The sequence below is a fragment of the Budorcas taxicolor genome, chromosome 5 (assembly GCF_023091745.1).
Source record: "Budorcas taxicolor isolate Tak-1 chromosome 5, Takin1.1, whole genome shotgun sequence".
NCBI lineage: Eukaryota > Metazoa > Chordata > Mammalia > Artiodactyla > Bovidae > Budorcas > Budorcas taxicolor.
The window spans coordinates 123,734,517-123,746,703 of NC_068914.1; the positions used below are offsets into that span (position 1 = coordinate 123,734,517).

A 12,187-nucleotide genomic window follows, 5' to 3' on the forward strand; every position below is an offset into this window, starting at 1 on the left:
TATCTCTGTCCTTCACATTCTCTCTACATCCTAGTGAAATCTGTCCCTGCAACAAATTCAAAGGAAATTGCTGTTTCTAATGTCACCAATGATCACTTTACTGCCCATTCCTAGGCCTTGTGGGATTTGGGAGAGGGTTCCAGAGTTTGAACCAGTGTTTTAGTGGGCATGGAAAAACTTATTTTTTAAACAAAACATTATGTACCCATGGTTTACTTATTGCTCCTGGGTTAGTCTCCTAACCACTCCTAATTTTTCAACTATCCTTAGAACTGGGGCATCCATCAAACATCCTGGAAGGCCTCCAATAGCAGATCACGATTATGCTGCCCTAACGAAATTATGTTCAAATTCAATGCAGGTTTCTCAATCCAGTTTGGGATAGTCCAGCTCACTCTGCTTGACATCCTTTCCTTTTCTATAGTTTTGTGGTTTTTCCTTAAATAAGAGAATGCTTCCATTTCAGCATCACCACAAACTCAATTCATATTTAAACCATCATCTTACTAGCAAATTTATATCTGAAACTAATGACATGGCTCTTGATATGTATGCAATTTACAATGAATGACTCTTTTTCTATTTAATGGAAAGGCATTATTTTTTAGGGCTGTAAGGGAACAATCCTCTGTATTAGAAGGACAAGGTCTCATTTAAGGCTGGGAGTTTGAACTCTGGAAACAAAGGGAGCTATGCTGTAACAGGAAATGATGTCCAACCCCATGGAGACTTCGGGTCTGAAACAAAACACTAATGATCCTGCAAAGCTGTGTGTGTACCACATGTACAAGACTGCAAGGGGTCACGGTTTCTGAGCTTCATGAGAGAGTTAGCCATGAACTTGAATATTGTGGGTCCAACTTGCATTTTTTCCTTCCTTTTCTCTCATTTTGTAAGAGCTTTGTAGTAGATTTAGTATGACCCACTCTTGCTAAGAAAAAAGAGAGGAGTTTGGGTCCATTTGGATGATCTGAGCTTTTTTGGAGAGTAATGAGTCCCTGAGGCCACAAATGGTTATGGTAACACTTGTGGGATTGCTACAGCAAAAGCAAAACTCAGAGATAAGCGTGTTGAGGGCTACTACCTGGAGATAACCTGGAGAACTCAGATGTAGTTGTATATCTTCAGGAAAGAGCTGTTTACCTTACCAAGCCCCCTCCTGGTGTTCCCTCAGTACTCGAGGTCAAAACCCAGGCGTCATCTACTCAAACTGTCATCCAAGGTATATTTTCTTAAAACGATGCTACTCTCAAAAACAATTCAGTCCAACAGAACTATATGATGATGACAGTGTTTTGTATCTGTGCTGTCCAATATGGTAGCCACTAGCTACAGGTGTCTGGTGAGCACTTAAAGTGTAGCTAGTGTGACTGAGGAACTCAATTTTTATTTTAGCTAATATTAATTTGAATAACCACATATGGCTAATGTCTACTCTGTTGAATAGTGCAGCTCTAGAGCTTTTCAGTGATCTAAGACTTGAGATACAAAGATCACAGAAACTCCTTTTAGGCTCATGAAACAAAAAGGTTTGAGATGGTATGTCTCAAGTTTGGGTGTCAGTCCCATTCTTTGAGCTTTTTGCCCAAGGTTCCCAGTTCACCTTCTGCTCCTTCTTCCCTCAGCTGTCACCTGCCTGTCACTGTACCTGCATTCCCTCCACTTTGACCATCTCTGTTTTCCTGTCCTTCTGTCTACCACTTGTCTCCCTAATTTGTTTACCCGTCTACCTCAAGGAGCTTTTATTTACCTTTTATACAGAAGTGAAACAATAGGGCCTGGGTGTCTAGGTTAGTTAATATATATATGTAGTGTTCACTTAACTTTGTCCTCATTTTTTGACAAATTATAAATCAGTTACAAATTCTAGCTTTATTCCTCTCCCAACCTCAAGCTAATTTGTCACAAATTACTTACTAGAAAATAATATTGATTGAAAAAATGCTAACATGCAGTGAATTCATTTTAATAATCTTAAGCGCTGGATCCTACAGCTTTGGTCTATTCCACTGAAGCTGATGATAACACTGACACCCAGAAAAGGAGTAGGGCAGAAATCTGATCGTTCATATCCAGTCCTTTTGAAAACTCAGGAGTGTCAAGGTCTTCAACAAGCTTTTTAGAAGCTAGGTGGGATCTTTAATACTCAAACTTTCAAGAGTCTTCCTCCTTTCAGGGTCAGCCTGCCTGTGTCCTGCATGGGTGCCCGGCTTCCTTTACCCTGGGACTTGGGCCACATTCAACAGATTCACCTGCGCCGAGCATTCTAGGCCATTGATCCCCTTGGTCCTGCATCTGTCCTAGCATCTCCTGCATCTGACTCTGGCTCGCCTGCAAGGTTACCTCGCTCCTGTTTGCTGGAGTGAATGGCGGGGACGCGATGACACCTGGGCAGCCGAAGAGCAGCTGCGGCCGGGCTGGTCCTGAGGAGGGACACCTGTGCGCCCGGCTGCGAGGCAGAAGCGCCACCCACCCCCCAGCTCGGAAAGGGAGTGATGTAGGCAGGCGCTTCCGGGAGCTCAGAGCCGTGAGGCCGGAGCGCTTCTCTTCGCTGATTTGCAGCGCCTGCGTCTGGCGAAGATGGACGGGTCATCACGCGCGGGAGCCATACGGGCATTGCCCGGGGCTGTTTCACTCCTGCTGCTGATGTTGCTGGTGGTCCACCCCCCGCCCAGCCAAGGTGAGCCAGGTCCCGGGTACCTTCATTCTTCCCTAGGCCAACAAAGAAAAGGGCCAGGTGTGCCCACGAATTGCCTGGGCCGAATATTCTGAAATCTTTTAGATTCTGAAGTTCAAGTTTTTAGGCACATCTGTTAACCTTGCTGGTGCTAAAGATTTTTCTCCAGGAAAGATAACCAAGTGGAAGTAACTTAAAATCCAGTGACTCTGTTTCAGAGCAGTGTATGTTCTCCAGTATCTTTCATTCCACCTAAATTATGCCATGTTAACCCTCCCGGAGAAGGCAATGGCACCCCACTCCAGTACTCTTGCCTGGAAAATCCCATGGACGGAGGAGCCTGGTGGGCTGCAGTCCCTGGGGTCTCGAAGATTCGGACACGACTGAGCGACTTCACTTTCACTTTTCACTTTCATGCATTGGGGAAGGAAATGGCAACCCACTCCAGTGTTCTTACCTGGAGAATCCCAGGGATGGGGAAGCCTAGTGGGCTGCCGTCTGTGGGGTCGCACAGAGTCGAACACAACTAAAGCGACTTAGCAGCAGCAGCAGCAATCCTCCCAGGGAAAGCCCCGAATCCCTCACTAGAGGGAGAGGGGCCTCATTCAGTGACCAGGTCTGTTTTTGTTGAGGCAGCTCAGGCTGCAAAGGGCAGGGAGAGTCACCAGGCAAGTGCTAGTCAATGAGGTGCGAGTGGGACAGGTGGGGGATATTTTGAGAAAAGGGGGTCTCAGGTCGTGGATATTTTGAGAAAAGGGGGTCTCAGGTCGTGGATATTTTGAGAAAAGGGGGTAGCCTCCAGCTGAGTGAACATCTGCACCTGGGGAATAAAACCCCAGAATGGAAATCTGGATACAGTGAACCCTGACATGAGGTGGGGGGTGGGTGTGTGGGTGTGTGTGTGTGTGTGTGTGTGTGTGTGGGTGTGTGTGTGTGTGACACATTTGCTCTCCCACACAGGACTGAAGTACAGAATTCGTGCAGTTGGTTTGAAAAGTATAGAAACTGTCTTGGAATCTGGGTTCTTCTCTAGAATTAGTAGTTGGAGAAATTCAACAGTTGGTGGACACCCATGGCAGGTGAGTGTGATAAAGACATTGATTTCTTAATGAGCTAATGGTGAATTAGTTCTCTATTTTTAGATACCATAACTCCAGCTTAACAGGTAATTTTACTATGGACCCCCACTTGACCTCACTGTCAAAAAGTTTGCTTCCTAAGAAATCTCTTACTAACCAATTTATTGAATGTATCAGTATCTTAATGTGACATCATATTAGAAGAGTTGATTTCAAATGTTTTTGAAGGAGATGACATCTATGTGGAGATGTATATTAGTTGTGTTCCTGACTTTTTTCTTGGGCAGGTCTCCCTGAAATTAGGTGGACACCACTTCTGTGGAGGAAGTTTGATTCAAAATGATCTGGTTGTTACAGCAGTACATTGCCTGATTAGCCTCAATGAGTAAGTTTTGGATTTCCATTACTTATCAGACCTTGATCCATGGCAATTGGACTGGGAGAGTCAATGCCCTAAATGCTGTGCAAGGTTCAACCTTAGTCCCTTTCTTAATTTTTTCCATCTGGTCCACCTACTGACTGACTTTCCTGATTCCCAGACGCTTGTGTGTAGCCCAAGATTTCTTGTGCTTTCTACTCTACTAATCAGAGACCTCAAAGATTCCACACATAATCTATGATTTGTAGAGTCAGTGGAGGGTGGGTTGATGGTTACTGGTTCTAATAAAGTATTAGCATCGAATGTTAAATGGATGAGCCAATGTTTTAATAATCTACTTTTCAGTAATTAGGAGAGAAAAATACTATTAAAAGAGTATGCTAATAAGAGAAAAAGAAGGACAGTAGGAACAACTTTTATATCTTGTTTAAAATGGTAGAGCATATATATATAGAGAGAGACTGGTTTATGTACAAAAGATACCTGAATATTTTTGCAGAAAGATGAGTGACAATAGGAGAAAGAGTTCACAGAATGAAAACACTCCATGATCGAAAACCATGACTTTTTGTAGATAGCTATAATTTATAGAAATTATAACAATAGTAATAATCACTAATAAAAGTACATCTTCTTTTAAGATTTGGAAATCTCTAAAGATACATTAATCATGTTAATTACATGAAATCAAGACAGCCTTTCCTGGAGGAAAGGATTATACTTACTGAAAGATTTCTGTTTGGTTTTAGGAAGCAAATTAAGAGTCTGACAGTGACTGCTGGGGAGTACAACCTCTTTCAGAAGGATAAGGAGGAACAGAATAGTCCTGTCTCAAAAATTATTATCCATCCTGAATACAACAGACTTGGATATATGAGTTTTAATATTGCACTGCTATATCTAAAACTCAAAGTCAAGTTTGGTAAGTAGGGAGAGTTAGAATACAAAAGATGTAATGGAAAAAGCTATATTTATTAATTTTTACCAGTAAACTTTAATTTCTATGTGTATATATATCTAGTAATATTAGAATAGCTAAATTTTATTCCTTAAAAATAATTTTGTTTAATCTAAAACATATCAAAAGTACTGCACAGGCTATAAGTACCAGTAATAAGCAACTTATGTATGCTTAATCAGCATTTTAAATACTCCAGTGTCTTGGCTGGGCAATATTCTAGACCATCTACCTGTACTCATCTCTAACTAAGGAGTATGGGACATTTGAAAATGTCCTCAGATTTCTCCTTTCTGTCATTATCATGGACAAGATATTTGACACCATTCTCAGTACAGATAATCTAAGCATTCTAGACAAAATATTAAAAGCCTACTTTAAAAAACACAGGAAAGGGAAGTGTTCAGTGACCAAAAACAATGAAAGAGAACAAATTCAAAGGAGTTAGCCAGACACTGAAGTCAAGTGACTGCCATTGAAGCATTTAAATGATCTTTAAGAGCCTATAACCTTAACTTTCCACGCAAGGAGCCTGCGTGGGAGTAGGATGTGGGAGCAGAGAGTCTGATTGGAACCTTCCATGTATGTAACCTGGGACTTCTTGAAAGGTGATGCTTTACAAACGGAGGGAAAGAGACAGGAAAATATGCCACCTAAAGTGAGGGAATAAGGAAAATTCACCTGCTTGAACCTTGGCCCTGAACGGAGGGCTCTCAGAAATATCTATTTTCCTGAGCTAGCCTTCATTCAGGTTTGAAGCTGGCACTCACATTACCCGTCCCCAAAACTCTAAGCCAAGATTTTGAAGTTGTTCCAGGTGAGTAATTGGGTTTCTGGCAGAAGCAAAGGTAGTAAATTCTCTTTGAAGACATGAACCTTAAATCTCAGCTTGAATGTACTCCCATAGAGCTTTAATGATTGAGAGCACACACAATTAAAAGCAGACAAAGTTGCCACCAGAGTCCAAAGTAACAACCAGAATCAGACATTCCAAGATTACAGATGTTAAAATGATATACATGCTACAAAGTAAGTTTTAAGTTTAAATAAGTAAAAGTCTATCAAAAATGACCAACAAACAAGAAACTATTAACTGAAAAGGAAGACTTGAAATGGAGTCAATAAAACTTAAATATATGAACATAGTTGGAATTGGTAACAATAGTTGAATTAAATAGAGACATTGACCATACTCATTGCTCATTCTTCTTTCTCTCACACTCTATATCGAATCCATCAGAAAAATTATATTGCTTGTCTCACCCTCTCCTCTCCTACATCCTGCTCCAGGCTCCCATCATTTCTTGCCTGGGTTAATTTGGATGGTCTCTTGAATCATCTCCAACTTCCTCTCTTGCATCCCTAGTTTTTATAATTAATCCAGCAGCCAGAATAATACTTTTGAAATGTAAATCAGATTTTATTACTCTGCTCAAAACACTTCAGTGGTTCTCCATTACACTCAGATGCAAATCAGTGTTCTTAGCTTCTTAGCTGACATCACCCATCATCCTAACCCTGTAGCCAACCTCTTTTTTTGTTCATTTTTTACTAGAATTTCTTTTGTTTAGTCTGCTCCAGACATCCTGGAATCCTCACTGTTCCTAAGACATATATGATATGATTCCACTGTAGGAAATTTCCATTTTGTTTTTTTCTTCTTCAGATACTTTCCACAGAGATGACTGCCTGATTTCTTCCCTCAGCTCCTTCAAGGCTCTGCTCAATGGAACTTGGCATGACTGCCATTTTACAAATTACATCACCCTTGCCATATTCCCTAATCCCCAGACTTCTCATCTTTCTTATGGCTTCCTGATTTTTTTTTGAAAAATCAGAGCACATATTACATAATAGCTAAATTATTAGATTTATTGCTTCTATTTCACCCCAAACTCACTCTCTCTTTCTCTCTCACTAACACTCACACTCATTCATGCTCAGATCTACATTCTGTAAGGGCAGGGATTTTTCCTGGTCATTTTTTACTGAGGGCTAGAAGACCTCTTGCCACATAACAGTGCTCAATTACTTGAGTGAAAAACTATCCCTTAAGAGCAAGTGAAGTGAAGTGAAAGTTGCTCAGTTGTGTCTGACTCTTTGCCACCCCATGGACTATACAGTCCATGAAATTCTCCAGGCCAGAATATTGGAGTGGGTAGCCTTTCTCTTCTCCAGGGGATCTTCCCAACCCAGGGATCGAACCCAGGTCTCCCACATTGCAGGTGGATTCTTTACCAGCTGAGCCACTAGGAAGCTCAAGAATACTGGAGTGAGTAGCCTATCTCTTCTCCAGAGGATCTTCCTGACCTAAGAATCGAATTGGGGTTTCCCTCATTGAAGGTGGATCCTTTACCAACTGAGCTATGAGGGAAGCCCCTTAAGAACAAGGGTGCATCCTAAAATGTTGGTAGTTGGGGAAGGTCATTTTGGTACTTTTAACAATGGGTTGTTTTCCTTAGCACTTTCTAAATTTCTATGAATATGGGATAGTTCTTTTGAGAGAGAAAAAAATCTTTAAAATATCATTAATTACATTTAGGAAGAAAGTGTGGAAGCTATGACATCAAGCAGATGTCAGTTTCCAAATATATATAGGATCACTTGTCTGTGACTCTTATGATTTTTTATTATTGTTGTTGTTTTCAGGAACTACTGTTCAGCCAATCTGTATTCCCCATAGAGGTGATAAATTTGAAGAAGGGATTCTTTGCATGGCCAGTGGATGGGGCAAGATTTCAGAGAGTAAGAGACATCAAAAGAATGTAATATTTCTTCTGGGCTCCTTTACATGCCCATTGGAATCAGAAATGTTTTGGTCTTAAATAATACATTTATCCTTGTTTTATCCTGTCTGAGTTCTAACTCAGGGAAGACTTCTGGTTGTCTTCACCAAAAAAAGGCTATACTTAAGGCTCTACATAAAATTCCTCCTGCTGCCATTTTGGTTAGGTGTATTAGGGTCAGGAACAGGAAGTAAATATAATAGATGAAGAAGAATACAGTAAAGTAACAATAGTTCCGCTTCCTTATCTTTGGTATTGTGATTTTTAAAAAGCAAAGAACGTTACAAAATATTGCTTTTACTAACTAAAGTTTTCCTCTTGAGGAAACATTTAAACATATATTCAGAGAAGCTACAATTGCCTATGTTACATTAAAAATCTGATTTAAAAAAAGCCCTTTGTCACTAGTGTGAGATTTTAGGGAAAAATATTCAGAGCTATAAAAAAAAAATTACTTCTACATTTTGGTTAAACATCTACCAATTCTAAACTTGTAAGCTTCTTGTAGGTTTCTTTAAGTGGGGACAATTGTTGACCAACTTACCAGTCCATTCTCCACAGCATCAGAATATTCAAATATCCTACAAGAAGCCGTAGTTCCCATTATGGATGACAGAACATGTGGTGCCATGCTCAGGGGCATGAACCTTCCTCCCCTGGGAAGGGACATGTTGTGTGCCAGTTTTCCTCATGGGGAAAAGGATGCCTGCCAGGTAATAAGCATTGTTGTTGTTGTTCAGTTGCCCAGTCATGTCCAACTCTTTGTGACCCTATGGACTGCAGCACACTAGTCCTCCTAACATAAACCAGTCCAGTTATTCACCCACTATCTTGTGGATGAGAGTGGCTTCTGGGTTGCTTTTGAGGGATTACTTCTTTAAGATTTCGCTTTTCCCTCATCTTTCCATCTGATTTCTACTGAAAAACTTGCCTTGACCAGAGCTGAGAGGATTCTTTTCTGTCCCATGTGCATCCTTACCCCTGTACCTCTTTGTGGGGGAGTGAAGAGGTCAGGCAAGGAAGATGGTTTCAACATTTCCAATCTAATGAAATCAAATAAGATGACCACTTTGGCAAATGAATTAGGCTAGCTGTGATTATTTTTCATTCTGCCTTTTGTTAAACATTTTAACTTTTCTCAAGCTTTAGTGAGGAATGCAATATTTACATAGAGTGTGACCAAAGATGGCATAGCTACAGTAACTGTGGGGTAAAAGATGTTGTATATGACAACATTCCAAGGCCAACACAACAACTTCACAAAGAGGACCAACTCTGACAAGAAAGGAAAGGGAGGCCAGTTTGTGATAGATGTGAATTTTAAGTTTTAATTATAATTGTTTTTCTTAAAATGAAGGAGCAGAGAGTCTTTATTCTTTGCCAACAAGCAGCTTGAAACTGCCATGGGGAGCTCTCTAAAATTTTCTGTTGGGAAAATGTTTAATTTTTCTTCTAGGGGGTGACGGAATAAGGGCCAGGGAGTGTGGTAGGAAGGAGATAGACATTTACAATTATTCTGCTTTCTAAATTGGAATATAGGTAGACTTACTGCCTCATCCTTCACAGGTAAGTATTTTCTGGATAAAGTTGTCAAACAATTCTGTTCCTTTAGAGGGGATTCAATCTGATACCAATTGGCATGTGTTTTCAAAGCAACACATTGTTATGAAGAATTATTAAAAGATCCTGAAAGTGTGGCTCCTTTATCCGCTAGTTTGAGAGCCAATGGGATCCTTTATATATAGCCCCTGGGACAAAATAAGTTCCCAGGCATTCTGTTTTAAAAGCCTTGAGCCATTGCGTGAACTTGGGGGCTCTATTCACTGATATTGTGGGCTTGGAATGTGATCCAGTCTTTCCTAGAATGCTATAACGGAAGCATTATCTGTGAACTCCCCCTCCTCCTTCCATTGATTTTGAATTGTTCCCAAAAGACTAGGAGGAAGAGAGAAATTAAGGGTTAGCTTGACAAGATTGCATGAAGTGAGTGGAAGGAGTTTACATCTGAATAAGAGGATAGTCCTTTGAAACCAATGATGAAGAAACAAAATGATGAACACAGAATGTTGATGAATTATGACCATTGAGTTCTTATGCTTCTACTACTTCTCTCTCTGAGATGAGGGCTGATCTTTTTGAACCTGATAAAATGTTTTTAACTTGTAACTTTTAAAATTTCCTCTTTCTCTACCATAAAAGAGGGACACTGGAGGCCCACTTGTTTGTAGAAGAGATGATGGAGCCTGGGTTCTTGCTGGGATAATTTCCTGGGCAGCTGGTTGTACTAGAGTTTGGAATCCTTTCAGAAATAAGCAGAGAAAGGCAACACCTGGCATTTTCTCCAAGGTATTTGTGTTGATGGATTTTATCACACAGACCATGACAGGTGAGTGTAATTTCTGTGGATTCTTCCTTCCTCATCCACTGCAACTCAAAAAAATGATCATGCCTATTTCAAGGATAGTTACTCTATGTTGCAGATATAATCAGAAATAAGCTTTAAAATAAGAATATGGCTGGTTTTTGTTCCTAATCTAGTGTATATAAATTTTTAACTCTGATTTCACGAACACTGATATCTGTCAATTTAACTTGAATGTCAACTAGATCGTCAAGTTTATGGTCATGTAGATTTTCATGAGATATGTGTTTTGTACTTATGAGATTTTAAAATAGTTTTTGAGAATAGTGTCATTAGAAGATTCTTTTTTATAAATTTATTTATTTTTTAATTGAAGGATAATTGCTTACAGAATTTTCTGTTTTCTGTCAAACCTCAACATGAATCAGCCATAGGTATACATATACCCCCTCCCTTTTGAATTTCCCTCCCCATCCCACCCCTCTAGGTTGATACAGAGCCCCTGTTTGAATTTCCTGAGCCATACAGCAAATTCCCGTTGGCTATCTATTTTACATATGGTAATAAGTTTCCATGTTACTTTTTCCATACATCTCCTCTCCTCCCCTCTCCCCAAATCCATAGGCCTGTTCTCTGTGTCTGTTTTTCCTTTGCTGCCTTGTAAATAAATTCTTTAACACCATTTTTCTAGATTCTGTATATATACATTAGAATACAGCTAAATACAGCTTTCTCTTTCTGACTTACTTCACTCTGTATAATAGGTGCTAGGTTCATCCACCTCATTAGAACTGACTCAAATGCGTTTGTTTTTATGGCTGAGTAATATTCCATTGTGTTTATGTACCACAGCTTCTTTATCCATTCATCTGTCGATGGACATCTAGGTTGCTTCCATGTTCTAGCTATTGTAAATAGTGCTGCAGTGAATAATGGGATACATGTGTGTTTTTCAATTTTGGTTTCCTCAGGGTATATGCCTAGGATTGGGATTGCTGGGTCATATAGTGGTTTTATTCCTAGCTTTTTTTTTTTTAAGGAATCTCCATAAAGTCTTCCATAGTGACTGTATCAATTTACATTCCCACCAACAGTGCAAGAGCATTCTCTTCACACCCTTTCCAGCATTTATGGTTTGTAGACTTTTTGATGATGAATGTTCTGACTGGTGTGAGGCAATTTCTCATTGTAGTTTTGATTTCCATTTCTCTAATAATGAGCGATGTTGAGCACCTTTTCATGTGTTTGTTAGCCATCTGTAAATCTTTGGAGAAATGTCTGTTTAGGTCTTTTTCCCTCTATTTTATTGGGTTGTTCATTTTTCTGATATTGAGTTGTGTGAGCTGCTTGTATATTTTGGAAATTAATCCCCCCTTTGTCAGTTGTTTCATTTGCTATTATTTCCTCCAATTCTGAGGGTTGTCTTTTCACCTTGCTTATAGTTTCCTTTGCTCTGCAAAAGCTTTTAAGTTTAATCAGGTTCCACTTGTTTACTTTTGCTTTTATTTCCATTACTCTAGGAGATGGGTCATATAGGATCTTGCTTTGATTTATGTCATCAAGTGTTTTGCCTATGTTTTCCTCCAAGAGTTTTATAGTTTCTGGTCTTACATTTAGGTCTTTAATCCATTTTGAGTTTGTGTATGGTGTTAGGAAGTGTTCTAATTTCATTCTTTTACATGTAGCTGTCCAGTTTTCCCAGAACCATTTATTGAACAGGCTGTCTTTTCCCCATTGTATATTCTTGGCTCCTTTGTCAAAAATAAGATGCCCATAAGTGTATGAGTTTTTTCCTGGGGTTTCTATCTTGTTCCATTGCCCTATATTTCTTTTTTTGTGCCAGTACCATCCTGTCTTGATGACTGTATCTTTGTAGTATAATCTGAAGTCAGGAGATCGATTCCTCCAGCTCCATTCCTCCAGCTCCAGTCTTTCTCAAGACTGGT

The 12,187-nt window shown here is 39.8% G+C and overlaps 1 protein-coding gene across 1 annotated transcript in view; it reads left to right on the top strand.

The window, feature by feature from the left end:
- Nucleotides 1-2,646: 2,646 nt before the first annotated feature.
- The window catches only part of OVCH1 (ovochymase 1), a 110,047-nt gene continuing 100,506 nt past the window's right edge, over nt 2,647-12,187 (top strand). Inside the window, exons 1-7 of the mRNA XM_052640608.1 lie at nt 2,647-2,680; nt 3,638-3,756; nt 4,044-4,141; nt 4,885-5,057; nt 7,743-7,838; nt 8,441-8,592; nt 10,079-10,265. Coding sequence (XP_052496568.1) covers nt 2,647-2,680; nt 3,638-3,756; nt 4,044-4,141; nt 4,885-5,057; nt 7,743-7,838; nt 8,441-8,592; nt 10,079-10,265 — 859 coding nt within the window. The remainder of the gene's footprint in view (nt 2,681-3,637; nt 3,757-4,043; nt 4,142-4,884; nt 5,058-7,742; nt 7,839-8,440; nt 8,593-10,078; nt 10,266-12,187) is intronic.